This window comes from Clupea harengus, chromosome 17 (assembly GCF_900700415.2).
Source record: "Clupea harengus chromosome 17, Ch_v2.0.2, whole genome shotgun sequence".
Classification (NCBI taxonomy): domain Eukaryota; kingdom Metazoa; phylum Chordata; class Actinopteri; order Clupeiformes; family Clupeidae; genus Clupea; species Clupea harengus.
In genome coordinates, this window is record NC_045168.1 from 4,425,284 (window position 1) to 4,441,510 (window position 16,227).

At 47.2% G+C, this 16,227-nt stretch overlaps 1 protein-coding gene across 1 annotated transcript in view; it reads left to right on the plus strand.

The window, feature by feature from the left end:
- The window catches only part of c17h8orf34 (chromosome 17 C8orf34 homolog), a 78,659-nt gene that overhangs the window by 50,831 nt on the left and 11,601 nt on the right, over nucleotides 1-16,227 (plus strand). The window contains exons 9-11 of the mRNA XM_031584117.1: nucleotides 2,765-2,850; nucleotides 3,212-3,285; nucleotides 11,466-11,592. Coding sequence (XP_031439977.1) covers nucleotides 2,765-2,850; nucleotides 3,212-3,285; nucleotides 11,466-11,592 — 287 coding nt within the window. The remainder of the gene's footprint in view (nucleotides 1-2,764; nucleotides 2,851-3,211; nucleotides 3,286-11,465; nucleotides 11,593-16,227) is intronic.

Here is a 16,227-nt window from a genome sequence, read left to right on the forward strand (position 1 = left end):
TAAATGTCGCTCTAGTTCATGACAATGGCAACATCCACACCACACACTACTATAACAATAATGGCATGGAGCACGGTATCGTTGGGCATCACTTTCAGAGCGATTTTGTGAACAATTAAGAAAAATGACAGGCCATCATTCCATCGAATTTGAAAGGGATCACATTAGAACATGTAGTTAGAATTATAGTTGTCGTTATAGTTCACATCGTGGACAGCCCTTTAGAGACAGGTTAGCAAGTGTGTGTGAAGAAAAGAAGAACAGTAGGTGAGAGAGAGAGCAAAAACAAGGAGAGAGAGAGCAAAAAGCCAGATCAGAGCCAGATCAGAGCCAGATCAGAGCCAGATCAGAGCCAGATCAGGGCCCTGTCTTCACCCCACCTGTCCCTTCTATCCCATCTCTCTGGGCATGTAGATACTTGGTGGACAGGGGTAGCATCCCCCCCGCTCGAACCCCCCCCCCAACCTCAGCTCTCTGGGGCAGCAGGAAAAGCCTCTTTAGTGGATCTGAGGTCGGATGCTCTTTGTGGCGGGCTGTCATCACCGGTCGGCCATCTGCTCACCACCATGACCAAACTCTACAGACCAGAGACACACGCTTTCAACAAGACCAGGAAGCCTCTGTGGAGGCATGGTGGTCAGTAGGCAACCACACACTCAGCCAGAGAAGAAGTCATATGTTGATGGAAGGCTGAGGTAGTTATACTCACAGGCCAACACAACAAAGCCAGGGCTAATTTGCCGGTGATACTTTTCTTCCAAAATGACTCATAGTGTCATGAATTCTACAACTTGATCTAGAAACTAGAAAGTATCAGTGTCTGAAATTAGTTCAGGCACTAATTAGTACCAGGAAGTTGCATCCCATTTTTTTCTATATAGTTTTACCCATAGAACAAAGTTGAATGATGAGGTTACTGTGGGAGGTGGTCAGAGGAGTTGAATGCTGAGGTTGAATGATGAGGTTAGTGTGGGAGGTGGTCAGTAGAGTTTATGGAGCTGGGGTAGGTGGCCTGATGACGTGAGCTGGCAGGTTGGTGTCTGGTGCCTCACAGTGTGGCTAAGAGTCACTGCCCACAAGCTGCCTGTGTGGGGCTTTTTAAACAGGCTGTGGCAAGCAGGAAATCCCTTGTTTCCTGCCGACCGCTTCTCGGCTTCTTTCAAGTGCGAAGCAGAGTGCCTGTCCTCTCCTCGCCTCTCCTCTCCTCTCCACTCCTCTCCTCTCCTCTTCTCTGCCCTGTTGTGGCCTGTCGTCTCTGCTGAGCCGTGGCTGTGGTTTGGTGCGCTCATCCCCACGGCCTTTATAGACTCCCGATGATCCCTTTTGCAGAGGCTACAGTTTCAGCTCTGCATGGCCTCTTCCTGCGCTCCAACAGACATCTTCAGTACGAACCAGATCCCGTCCCGGATACAGAACAACATCGAAGCCGAGCGGCTCCACGTCTCAGGGGTATCAGTCAGACGGGCCCCTCACACATAGCTTGAGCCCAGATAATTTCATTAATAGGTTTCGTTCTATAAAGAATGTTTTAGGGTAAAGCTCATGTCTGGGTGGCGTAGATGTCGAAGCTGGGTGTTCAAAGCAGGCTTGGTCTGGTCTCTCTCAGTGGCTTTTTTTTATAAAAACACACACACACACACACACACATGGTCACACACATGCGCCCACACACACACACACACACACACACACACACACACACACACACACACACACACACACACACACACACAGGCAGGGGCATGAAAGGGTTTTCAAAGCAGCTCGCTCTGTTTTAGGATTGTCACGGAGGTGAAAGAACGCGGCAGCGGGGAAAGCCCTGGGCGCACTGATCGTAAAAGCGTTTGGCCGCGCCATGAAAGCGGAGGGATGTTTTCATTTCTCTTTTTTCCCCCCTCATTCTCTTCGTTTTGATTACGTACACAAAAAAAAAGGCATGCAACTGCAGAACAAATGGATCTGAGGCGAAAAGAGGTCTGTTATTACAAGCATATCTCTTTTTTATGTTTATAGCTCGAAATTGGACAAATTGAGGAGTAAGACGAGGATTTCCTGAGGACACTGTTTCCATCCGCGTCCGAGTTTAAAGTGAATTCTTGTGTGTGCACGCACATAATTCAGAGAAATGGCCACTTAAACATCAGATGGTTGGCTAAAAGCAAGACAGCCAAAGAGGATCATTTGTGCTCCTTTGACGATCGAAGCGCTGACAGTTAGAATAACCTTCAGAGTGGCTCATCTGGTGTAACATTTAGACCTTCCGTGTGTTCGCAGGCCAGGACATCATGCAGTGCAGGCAAAGCCCGGGGCCTCTAAATTGCAGCGGAGATAGGAGAGTGCGGTTTATAGGGGATGGAGTCTGATGATAATGAATATCTGCGTGTCTGTTCGCCCCGGCGCTTGGCTCTCCCCTATGTTCCTGCTTCGCATTCCTCTCGACCCATATCCCCGTGTCCCCCTCGCAGCAGATAAGGCAAACGAACCGCTCATCTTTTGTCTCTTCACCTTTTATGAATAGAGACATACTGTCTCCACGTTCCCAGTTTGGCCAAGAATTTTGGGAGGATCATTGTGATGTCGAAGCGATACCATTTTTCACCCCCCCCCCCCCCCCTCCTCCTCCTTAGCATGGGAGAATATGATAGCATTGTTTTTATCTAGAAGTCAAGTCGGGGTGAAAGATAGCACTACAGTATTCAAGGAGCTGGCTGTTATTTCTATGAGTGACTCTTCATTGTGTGGCATTCATACTGGATCTGTGCAGGCTTCAAGGGGACAGTTTGACCAACTCCGGAGTGGAGGAGGAGCTCAACGCACGCGTCCCGGAGCAAGCCGTGCCCGAGATTTCCTGTGAGTAGCCTTTGGTGGTCCGCATCCCCACTGTCTCTTACCTGTCCCCATACCCCATTCATTTAATACAGAGGAACACAGGGCCCCATGATTCACCTCTTCATCACTTTCAGAAACGAGCACAATAGGATACATTATGGGCTTCTCTAGAAAGGGGATAGACACCACAGCGATTTGTTTACTGTGTGCGTCAATCATCCATGAGAAAGAGTCACCTGATGCCTGGGCTTTTATTGGGGGGAGGGTGGGGTGGGGGGCAGGAGGGGTTGATGGAGAACAGAGGGATGGTGTGAGATGTGTTTGGGTGCGTGGTGGGAAAAAAAAAACGGGCGCTGTGTATGTTTTGTTGGGTCTGGAACAGGTCCACTGCCTGCGGCGGAGCCGGTGACTGGAGGTGAAGTGGAACGCGAGAACCCGTCTCAGGTGACCGGAACGGTAAGCGATCGCCGTCCCCGCCGAAACTTATTTCATATCGCCCTACTTGATTAATTAATATGTCCTCCGTCCACGCCTCCTTTTGTGTGCGTGCTGTCAAGGTGAGAATCAACACCACTTACGTCGCTCTTCGAGAAGAGCCGTGTCTCAAGCTCGGGACACTCGTGATTTTCCTCTCCTTCACTTTGCCTGTCAGCCTGTGGAGTAGCTCACATTATCGAACAAAGAAGAACGCCAAGCCCAGTGAAAAGCAATACATGTAATTATAAATCCCTCCTCTCAATTACCGACCCCTTCATGACCAAAGAACCTAGCAATCATGGGACCCTGGAATCTCTCTATTTGTGTGGCCATTGAAAGATTAACATTCTTAAATAGCGTCAGTGTGTGTGCTGATGTGATGTGTTATGATGGGGCCCTTATTGTAGGGGCCCCGGAGCGGCATATGCCTTCACATGCCATTCATGTACTGCTTATGTTTCTATCACCATAGATGCCAGTGCCAGGCTTTAATTATTCCAGGGAAGTGTTGGAGCGGGCCGTTAAAAAAAAAAAAGTTTAATATGGTGGCTTTTTAGGTGAAAGGTTCTAAGGCACTGGGAGGGAGCGAGAGAGAAAGAGCGAGTGTCTGTGTGTGAGTGTGTGAGAGAGAGAGAGAGAGAGAGAGAGAGAGAGAGAGACGTCTGCATGTGCGCCAGATGGCGTGTGGCTCCAGACTTGCTGGCAGCGTGCAGCGGCAGCCTCAACCCGTCTGCTTGAACGCGACGCGACACAGCCACGGCTGCACCGACACACACTCGAGACACACACACTCGAGACACACACTTGAGACACACACACACACATACCATGTATGCTCCCACACACACTCAAGACAAACACACACACCATGTATGTTTCCACAGACACACATGTGCACCCACCAACACATAAATGATGCGCATGCTACACACGCACACACTAACTCTGCATACACACACATATGTACGCCACCCGCACTCACCCATTAGAAACACATGCATTAACACAGCATAGATGCATGCACATACGCACCATGTACGCCTACAAACACACAAATGTACCCCTTCCCACGCATACATCAGATACATACATGTGAACAAATGCACACACACTCTCTCTTTCACAGGCACACACACACACTCACACACACACACACACACACACACACACACACACATATGCACATAGTACTCTACACCTCAAAGTCAGGCCTGTGGCAGAGTCAGAGAATAAACAGCGCCATCCAGTAAAACCTCTCTACAGGCCTTGTCTCTCTGTGCTCCGAGATCTCATTTCACGCTCGCGCAAAGCTCCTCTTGACACTGGCACAGGTTTGAGCAGTTTTCTGTTCTTCTCAGCGAGGCTGAAAAACACAGCGAAAAAAGACAGGACAAGAAAAGAAAAGAAAAGAAAGGAGACGTCTACAGGTTAAACGCTGCCAGGCAAGTTAAGAGCAGGGGCTAATGCATTCCACATGGACATGCAAGTGTGAAGGTCTCAGATCACCTACTGCTGTGTTGTGCGAAGCTTAACGTGCTTGTTTGCTGTTTAATTGCTCATTTTGGGCACTGTTTGAAAGGCAAATGTAATTTGTCTTCCTAATGGCTTATTAGTTTAACTGGTCCTTCAGGGGGCGGTTGATCCATCCCCCTGGATGTTACGGAAAACAAAACGTAATGCCTCTATAAGGCTGAGTCACAGCTTGGGACAATAGCTGAACTCATTCGCACTGTTTTCCAATGGGCGTTTGCCTTCGCCTTCCCAACACGTAATGACAGTGGTGACCATAAAGTCTTGCATTATAAAATAATGGATCATCGTTTTAGTAGGCCCAAATTCTAAAATCCGCATTGAGAAAATATTTTCAACAGCAAAACTAATAGAGAGGGTAGATATAAAAGCAACAGGATTTTTATACCGATATTAATATGTCCTTGATAATTGATAACCCTCAAGGATATAGACTCTCCTTCATTCAGTAATAACACTGGCTTGGAAAGTTAAAAACTGTTAATGGTTATCATTAAGCGCACAGTCGTCTGGCCGAGCCCGTCACTGTAGGTGATAATTGCCTCATAAAGCCAGATACACTTTCGACGCATTGGACTGTGTAATTTCAGAAGAATTTCTGCTCAATTTCCATCGCAAGTCTCAAGTGATACTTTTTAATTAAACCTCCTGAGCCCCTGCCTGGGTGTTACTTCAATAAAGCCAGCAAGAGGAAAATAATTCATTTTTATTGCACGAATACAATAAGCGCTCTGCTCCGTGCGATGAAGGACAATGTGTATATTACAGTATAGTCTGGAGGGTTTGTTTACGTATGGGTGGTGGGGATGTGGGCCAGCGGGAATATACAGTTATAAGGTCACTCGTGTCTCGGCATTATTAACAAACACCCGCAGTCACACTATAGAGTTTTACACGAGACAGACTGAACAGTCCGTCTCTCTTGACTTCTTTCTAGAGCTTGCTTGTTAGGGTTGCCCTCACTGTACCCTCTCCCCTTTACTTGCCTTGAAAGTGCTCTCCTCCCTCGCATGGCCTCCCGAAATGAACTCTTTGACTCTTATGCTCTACCTCAGTGAAGTGAAGGGATTGACTGCAGTGTATTGCTCCGTGGTTTGTCTAGAAGGGCCTAGCGGCGTCTGCTATGACCTCTCCACTACCCTTGGACTGAGGCTTGCCACTGAGGCAGCCATGACCTAACCAGTGTGCGTGCTAAAGCCCTAACCACATTCCTCGTTAGCACGGCCTGGCACCTAAAAGGAACTTAGCATGTAGCGTGGAAATGAGGAATCATAAATGATGCTTGATTTAGTTTTAGAAGACTGTTCGGTTGTCGTGAAACTTTCAGACAAACAAACGCAAATTACTCACCTTCAATGGACCCCAAAAACAAGCACTGGAAGTCGTTCTCTTGTGGTTCAGCCGACTCGGCTAAAAATAGCTACTAATTCTTTGTTAAAATCTGTTTGTTGGTAATTGATTGCTCACGAATGTGAGGTTTTTTTTTTCAGCAGTCTGTGCTTTCACTCTAAAATGTAAAAGTCCCTTTGTACTTCAGAAAGAATCCCCCCCCCCACCACCTAAGCTGGAAATAGATATAAGGCCTGCTGACAGTGTCAACAAGAATATGAATGTGCTATTAATTTGCCATTCTGACAGTAGAACGTCAGAGCGAGAGAGAGAGAGAGAGAGAGAGAGAGAGAGAGAGGCCTCAGAACATTATGTTTTGGTGACACGTTTGGCCTTTTCCACTTCAATGTCTCCCAGGGATTTAGCTAAGCCATTCACCTCTTTATTTCTTTTGTGCTGCGCTTCCTAAAGCAACCCACATGTCCTTACACATTGTTTCCCTTCCCCGTGACGAATGACTGTTTTGATCTCTTATCTGTAGTAGTTGTTAGTTAACCACAGACACTAGCATTGTTTACAACTTTCTGTACAATACAGGTGCAGACAGTATGTCATAGGCCTCCTCTCTCTCCAGCACTCAGGGGGAAGGACAAAGGCTGCAGTTGTGTTATTGTCAATATCCTGTTTGCTGTCGGCGTTGCCTAGTGACGCGGTGGCCACAGGCAAACATTAGGTGAGCGAGGGTGCAGAGTCAAGGCAAGCGGATTTAATTAAGCAACGTGTTAGACTTCATTTCCTTCTGCGGCTGGCCTTGCCTGGCGGAACCTGAGGAGGGAGATGCTGATGCAGAGAGAGGAGTAGGGAGGAAATACTGCCGCTAAGTGCTACTGTGTGACATTTTTAGCTGTTATTTATCAAATACAATTTGTTCCTCCCTGGTTAACTCAGGAGAAGAAGCACAAGGAGAGATGCATGAGCTGGGTGGGCCTAGAAGTACCTTCACCTCGTGTGTCCCGTCAGAATAAGGGGGAAAAAAGCATCGCATTGTCCTCAGATCTTCAAAAAAAACTATTTGTGCAGGATGAACTATGATTAGAGGAGGGGGAAAAAATGGTGGAAAACAATCTGGGACATGGAACAGATGTATAGTTGCTGTCATGAAATGACAGTAAATCAGTCATTTTTGTTTCCAGGCAAGTTGAATGAAGGGTTCGAGAAAGAGGTCGGGCGGGGTGGGGGGTGGGTGGTAAAGAAATTCATATTGAACCCCCTCCACACACACAGACACACACACACACACACACACACACACACACACACACACACACACACACACACACACACACACACACACACCCTCTCTTCTATCCAGTGGGCCCATACCCTGAGAGTAAACAGCTCGGATCCTTTTAACTGTTTTTTACTGCCAGGGATTGTGGGATTAGGCGCTGTGGTCGCTGATGTTTTTGCTTCTTTTGCACGAGGGTGGGCCCTGTAGGCTCTGTCCCAGCCTGCCTCAGCTCCCTGTGGGTGCGTGTGGACAGGCCAGGCCAGGCCAGAACTCTGCATGCAGGGCACCGCTCTGCGCTAGGCCTGGGGCCCATTATTCAGACTGTAGAAAAGTGGCCCACTGAGAACAGATGTGACACCTTTACATCTGCCTTTACGAGTCAAACCCCCCAACCCACCCCGAACCCCCTCGGCCCCAGCCCAGTCTTACCTCCAGGTCAGATACAAAGGCTTGAACCTCACCACGTTGCTCATATACCACTCTCCTGTCATAAGATTTAAGCGTGCAGTACTTGACCCCTGCTGGTTTTTGGGCACAAGGAGCGTTTGAAGACAGCTTGTCTTGAGCACGTTTGATCAACCATGGTGGCTGGTTAGGGTCTGTCGCGAGAGAGTCTGACCGATGTTTCGCTAAAGCCAGCTGGATTTTCCACTGTGAGCTGGATGCGAGTCCAATTCCGCCAAAAAAAAACACCAAAACTGCCTCTTAGGCCACTTACACAGGATTTGGTGGACAGCGGTATGCTTGCCGTGAGCGCGGAGCTGGGCCCACTGGTTCTGAGTAACCACACGGGCACACATGCTGACCGCTCCCAACCACCCGCACGTACGAGGCGTCTGATGTGGACGGTGGCGCAACTGGTCCCACATCGAGCCCTTAACCCTTATGGATTTGATTTGGAAGCAGAAATTAGATCCATGTTTGTGAGTTGGACAGAAGCGTCCTCACCACAAATACTTTCATTCAGCGTAGCCCTGGTGTTTTAGTGATGGTGCCGCTGGATTGGTGGCCTGGTGTGCGTCCACAGCTTTTTTGGGGGTGGATTGCTCGGTTTCTGCTGGCCTGGCTGAAACGTTTGTCTGTCTCGCAGGCAGTTTCTTACCCCCCCCCCCCCCCCATAACAAAAGCCCACTGGATCCCACATCATCAGCTATTGCACTTGAACAATTTTCTTTACTTGTCACAAACAGGTTTGAACCATATGGGTTTTTCCACTTGCATGCATGGATAACAATCAATAAAGACAATTGTCCTGCAAGACCGCTATCGTGCTGCATAGTGAAGGATGTTGGAATTGCTGTTTTTCTCAAGATGTTCCCACAGCCAGAAAGACAGCCAGATGCACCCGTTTTGTAACCCGTTTTGTAACACCCAATGGGAACTCCTGCACCAGGTCTGGTTATGAAAAGCTAGATTTACAGAAAACAAACTCCATAGGCTTCACGTTGATTTGTACAGACAGCGGGCTATATCTCTTCCCTCGAACCCATGAAATCATCCTTAAGTAATTTTCTCCTTTCCAGTGCATCATCAGCCATGAGTAAGCGCCAGAGATTTAGCAGTCTCACTCTCTCATTCCACCCCACCCCCCCCCCAAAAAAACAGTGATCTCTCCGCATTGTGTAGTTCTTCCAGCAGGCCCTGTTTGAATTACCCTGAGAACTCAGTCCCAGCGTGGAGGGGCCAAAAACAGCGTGGCTGTTTTTCAGTGCCCCAGGTGGCCATCCACGCTGGTAATGAGACAGAGAGCGCCGTAACATGCTCTTATTCCTTCTCACCCACCCCAGACTAATTTCGCTGACCTCACAAATATAGACTCTCCTCTCTGCATCAGCAAGAGAGTGGATGGGGGGGGGGGGGGGTTCTGTTAAGCTACATGAAAATTCTGTGCTAAGGAATCACAGGAAACTGTGTAGAAACAAGTCTTCGGCTTATGAAGTGCTACCAGTAGAGACTGCGCTGTAGCCAAATGCACAAGGGTATAAATGTACCAGAGATGTCTGTTCTAAAACACCATAGGACACTGCAGAAAGAGCTCTATGGCCAATGAAGCTCTTATCAGGACAGATAGCGCTCTAGCCAACTCTGCATGGTACATGTAGATAGCTGCACAGCCAGTTGGCATACCGTGAGGCTTTGTTTGCGGTGGATATGTCTTTGGTAGGGTCTGTTGCGGTCGTGTTCTTCATTACAACTCGTAAACCTGAGGCCTGAGGCCGGCATATGCTGCTTATGTTTTAAGGGCAGAGCGAACAACGAGTCATCGACTCAGAGAACCACTGTTGGCCAGGCCTGCGTCACCTACAGGGGTGGGGGGCGGGGGGGGGGACGGGACACACAGTGGTGAGGTCATGGGGATGGGCCTGCCACCAAAAACATCTCTTGTAATGATTCCCCCACTGGGCTCCTTTTGCAGAAGGGTAATTACAGATTGGCTGTGGTCGCACCACCACAAAGAGGCCCTTGTTAAGTAATAAGCACAGTGCAGTGGAACGCAAACGCAGCGTGCACTCCAGGGCCCTCCAAATCACGCTGCACTCCACACCCCTGGGACCGGGCCATTGCAGTCTGGGGGCCGTGTCTGTGTGTTGAGGCTTGTTTTCTCCCCCCACCAGGCGCACACAAAAGCCCCCCCCACCCCCCACCTCCCACATGCGTGTGTGCATGTAGTTAGGCCTTGTTTGTCTCTCCACACAGGCTTGCCTGATGCCCTGCCGCTGGGGTCATTACTTGCTGGTTTTGTCAAGTCACTCTGTCACTCTGTGCTAAACGTTTCGCATGACGTAACGCGCTGGCAAGGGTCAAGCCAATGGCTCATGAGAGCTACAGCTTGGCACTGACTCCAGTACGGCATACGTTGCCGCACGCATGACAGTTTTAATAGAACACCTGCACAATGAGTATCAGCTTACCAGATCAACAGGCCCCGTCTGGACTTGAGAGGTGATGTGAGGTGATTCAGTCTGCCATGTCTGTAACATGTATGGTCCCACTTTATATTAAGTGCCCTTAACATGTAAGTAATTAGTAATACTAACGGAAGTACATTGCAGTCCTCACCTTAACCTATGTAACAGTGCACTTCACAAATACAGTATACTTATATAAGAAAGACACATATACATACTTCCGAATGACATAGGATAGCGCCAGCATGCCGGTGCACCAGGAAAGGGTTCATGCACTTCAGCTGGCATGAGTAAATGTGCTTATGCAGTCTAATAAGCATCCAAGTTCGCCATCTGAGGAGAGTGAGTTGCTTTTAGGCTTCGGCTTTTTCGTGTCAACTTTCTCCGTTTTTCATTTTTCGTTTATAATTTTGCTTTATTGAGGTTAGTATGAAGTATGAAACTGTATCCAAATCGGGAGAATTTATAGTTCATGAAACGCAACAGTAATATCACTGCAGGCAGGCGCTGTGCCAAGCCTTTAACTCCGATCCCCCGTAAATTTATTGATTGTTATTTTAAAACCTCCTCAAACCACTACTGACAGTGTAGCACGATGATCACGAAACTAAGTCAAACCCTGGTTGCCATAACTGACTTTCATCTTGAGGTTGCTGCGGTCCCTAATGTTTTTCTAAGGCTCATAAAAATAACAATCACCCCTCATTAGGACAGATACGGCCTGAGAATTTTTGCAATAACTTGAAAATTGTATATCTGTCTGTATATAAACATGTAATTTAATACTTTCTTTTTCTAATGAGACTCTGTTATGTTCACTCTCTTCCTTTCCCTCTCTCTCTCTCTCTCTCTCTCTTTCTCGTGGGCATCTCCCTGTCTCCACGTTTCCCCCTTTCTCTTTCTCTCTCAATTTTTATGTTCCCTTCTTCTTTTGCTTCACCCTTTCTTTATCCTCAATTTCCATGTCGCTCTCTTTCTCTCCCTCTGTCTTACTTACTTTCTATTTCTCTTTCTCTTGCTATCCATCTCTCTATTACTCTCTTTCTCCCCCCTCTCTCTCCCCTTGCACTCTCCATCGCGTTGAACTGCTCTCTCCGTAGCGCCACCCGGTCTGGGTGTCGGATGTAAAGGCCAGTCGGGGTGGAAGTCCACTGAGCCAGCGCAGTCTCCAGCTGCACGAGTCCCTCTTCGCCAAGGAGCTGGAGGACATGGGCAAGCATCTCGCCGGTAGGCACCACACACACACACACACACACACACACACACACACACAAACACACACACACACACACACACACACACACACAAACACACAAACACACACACTGCAGTGTACCAGAGAGCTGACACACACTGTAGCACACAGACATATACACACATCGCATGGGCCCCCCAGCAAACACTGCAGTCCACACAAACACACACACACCACACCAGAGACCAGGCACACACACTGCACCAAAGGCCTGGTGCTCATACAGACACACACACACACACACACACACACACACACACACACACACAGACACACACACACACACACACACACACACAAACACACATCAAACACTGTGTCCCTCTCCCTCCACATCTCTGAGCTCTATCGCACACCACACATCTAAGAGAAAGTCAACCCCCCCACCCCCGCCTGTCTGTGCCCCCTTACCAAAGCGTGCATTTGAACTAGCGCAGTCGGATTGGCTAATTAAAACCGTCTCCACCCCATTAAGGCTGTGGGGTGAGGGAGGCAGAGGGGGGGAAGTGTGTGAGCAGGGTGTGCTACTAGCCTGGGCAGCTTTTATTAATTAGATCAATCCACCACAGGGCTATTAAAGACGTGTGAGCAGGGCTGTGAAGTGACACATTTTTGTCTGCGGATCAAGTGGGGGTCCTGGCGTCTAATTTTTTTATTTATTTTTTTCTGTCTGATGATGGGTTTTGATCTCGTGGCCCTCTGTGTGACAGGGGCATATGATGGGGTAACTGTGATACACACACACACACACACACACACACACACACACACACACACACAACACACACACACACACACACACACACACACACACACACACACAAACACAAGCTAGAGGCCAGTAAATTAACGAGGGGATCGAAGCCGCTAGAAGCCTGGGGAGAGGACCAAAGGGAACGCTTGCTGTACACCCGGGGGGAAGACTAAAGGCAGATTGATGGTCGTCCGTTTTCGGAGACACGGAGAGCCCTCTCCGACGTTGCAAACCCTCTCCAAGCACCTCTCCATGGCCTGATGTGCACCTCCCAAATTTTTGTAACTATCCGTCAATCCGTCAATACATCGCTGTTTACCTTGTGGGTAGTAGTATGCCAACATTAGATAGCTGGCTCAGACACCTCGCATGTATTTTTCAGTTACAATAATGGAGTTTTTACATTGCACAGTGTCTATTTCTCAGTAACTTTAAAAAAATCTAAGCACAAAAAAGTCAAACAAACAACTGTTATGTACAAATACGACCATCTACAGAGTTTGGTACGCCGCAATCTTTTATTTTTTAAATGCTTTACAACACCCACAACCGTCGGAGAACCATAAATGAAACAAGTCCGTCGAGGCAAATGCGTGACCACGGAGTAACAGAGTCGTAGAAGTATGTTTCGGCCTTAAGAGTGCGACACATGTGGGGTGCAGTCAGTCCCACCAGGTTTTCGTGATTCCGCCATTTGTGAATTCAACGGAAAATCAGCAATTCACCAAATTACTGCATAAATTGCGCAGAAAATAATCCTTGATGTTAAACTGCAATTTATATTTCTGCTTCTGCTGGTCTCCTGATGGTGGTATAAGGTTATGCACACTCTGTCTCAACCACTGCCACATGTCCCAGTCATTGTGTGGATTGGATGTGTGATGGATTGACGACTGTGGTGAAGTTAGCTTGGTATTACACATTCGCTTGATGTTCTCAACATGGCTGGATCTATAACTGATATCTCATTAAAATGTAAATGAACTACTTACACATTATGTTAATCTGTCTCGTATTCAGTTGTGAAATTGTAAATAGTGTTCGAACATGATATTAAACTTAAGTCATATTGTTGCGTCCAACCGTTTATTCAGCCATTTCTCTTGCACGGAGATGGCATTTCAAAATAAAAGCCCATTTCTAAATTCAGGCATAGGCCTATTGAGGGGTAATTTGAGTAGAATATCAGCAAAGTAATCTGTCTGATTTTGATCTCTAACCACTTTTTCTTGTAAGTGGGGTTTGAAGAGGAACATAATTTGCAAAAGTTCTCGGAAATGTTGAGAAATCATCAGAACAAAACCTGTAAAAAATCGCAAAAACATCACAAAAACAAATCTCAAAATCCTGGCGGTACTGACATGTGCTGTGTTCTGACACTCATGCTAGAGCTGTACACCACAAAAATGTATTTATCTTCGTCATGAGTGCGGCAGCTGTGCGTGTGTGTGCGCATGTGTGTGTGTGTGTGTGTGTGTGTGTGTGTGTGTGTGTTTGTTTGGTGTCCATATGTTGTGTCCTGATATTTCACTCTCTCTGTACAGTGGCATGTGTGTGTGTAGTTGCATGAGTTTGTGAGTGTGTGTGTTTGTGTATGTACTGTATGTGTGTGTATGTGTGTCGGTTTACTTGAGTGTGTATGTGTCTGTGCATACATGTGTGTGTCTCCACACATTGTTGCCTGCCTCTCACTGTACAGTGGCATGTGTTTATATGTCTGTATATGAAAGTTTGTGTGTGTGTGTGTGTGTGTGTGTGTGTTTATTTGACCATGTTTGTTTGTGTCAGTCCTTACATGGCACTTTCAACTCTTGAGCCATCCGTGCCAAATCAGTGACGGGTGTGTTCCAGATACAACTGCAGGGTATGCAGGCTGTGTGTGTGTGTGTGTGTGTGTGTGTGTGTGTGTGTGTGTGTGTGTGTGTGTCTATGTGTGATTATGTAGTTAGCAGCTCAGTTTTCATGCTTGCGTGTGTGAGTATGTATGCACCAGGTTTCCCTTGATATATGTTTGTGTGTGTCTTCCTGTTCATTAGACTCTGTACTTCTTTCCCTCTCACTGAACACTGCTTACTTGTGTGTGTGCGTGTGTGTGTGCGTGTGCGTGTGCATGTGTGTGTGTGTGTGTGCATGCACGTGTGTGTGTGCATGTGTGTGTGTATGCATGAGTGTGTGTGCGTGTGTGTATGTGTTTGTGTGTGTGTGTGTGTGTGCGTGTGTGTGTGTGTGTTCCCTATGTAGTGAGCTAATCCAATAGTGAGCCGGCACCTTGGGACAGGAGGAAGCCAATGTTGACAACACACACTTTGCACTCTGATTGGGCCTTCGGGCATCAGATGGCATTGATTTCTGGTCATTTTACGCGGAGTCGTATTCAGATGGAGAGTTTGCCACAAGGCAAGGCATCAGGCCATTCAACAACCTAATTTAGCCCCTTTCAAGCTTTTATTAGCTGCTAATGTTTTCCACGTTGAAAGCCAGCGTGTCTGCTTTTATCTCCTTTTTTTTACCCCAATTATGTGGTCAACTAAATCTTCAAGCTCCTTTTTTTTATGACGGGGTTGAGGAGAATTTACATTATTTTATATTAGGTCTTTAAACAACTGATAAACGACTTCATCCCCGAGTCTCCAGAGAGTCCTGGTCTGCCATGGCAACCGGTGAAGTGAACTCGGATGTATATATTAGGTGCTTCGAGCCGTTCTTGGTTAGTTTATCTCTCCTACTAATGTTTCTTCCTGTAGAGGACTGCAGGCGCTATCTCTGATCCTGGGGCTTAAGTACTGTTGTTATTCAGGGAAACTGCCACTTTTTTCCTGTTTGCGCAACATGCATCTCCAATTCGGGCTCTAGACGAGTTGTTAACAGTTTCGTTACTTTCTGGGAGACGGAATCCGGAATCAATAAAGATGGCATGTGTTTTAAATGGTGGAATTGCGTGCAGTGGTCCCATAGGCTTGCACTGAGTGTTTTTGTGTCGTGATCAAAGACTGTTTATAATAGATTAGATCTGCCTTGCTCGCTCCCCCCCCCCCCCCCCCCCCACCGTCATTCTCCCGTAGTCCTTCTCCCTCATCCACTTTTTTGGAGTTACAAAATTTTATGTCTCTGGCTTAATCACGGACAATTTGGAGTGAGTTGGTTCTGCTTTGTCATCCCACCGGTACCCGGCCCACGAAAGGGAAACAACTGCTGAAGCCAATCAGCATCCCGGTGGTGCGAACAATTGAAAGCCTTTCTGTGACCCAGAGGGCAGCACCCAAGTAGTGCTGTCGTTATCAACGGTGATATTATTCTAGAATGCTGATATATGACAAACATATTCCCCACAAAGCTATCATATGGATAAGATACATTTAATGGTGCTGATGTGAGGGTGTGCATGGGTGGTACTGCTACATCACATCTGTCTCGTAAAGATGTTTTTATTTGGACATTCCTGGATTCCTGGGATGCTGAAGTAAGGCATGAGATGAAGGCTCGGCTCCTGCCAGATGTAAGATCCCAGGCAAAACAATCAATCACCATAATTCTAAAATCATAGATATGATATAATCATCATATCAAATAGCTTTAAAACTTACTGTAAAATAACACACACACACACACACACACTTTCTCACACCCAGACACACTCACACATGTACCCACACACTTATACTGGTGGTACTAATGGTAATGTTGAAAGCATGATTCAACTATTTATATGACCGTTAACGTTTCTATCTAAACACTAGTGAATTGCGGGGTGCAAATAATAACCATTACAGGAAAAAGTCATTCATCCAAACCTGTTTACTGTGGTGCCTACCTCTTGTTGCTCATGGCAGCGTTGGCTGGAGTCGAACTCAAT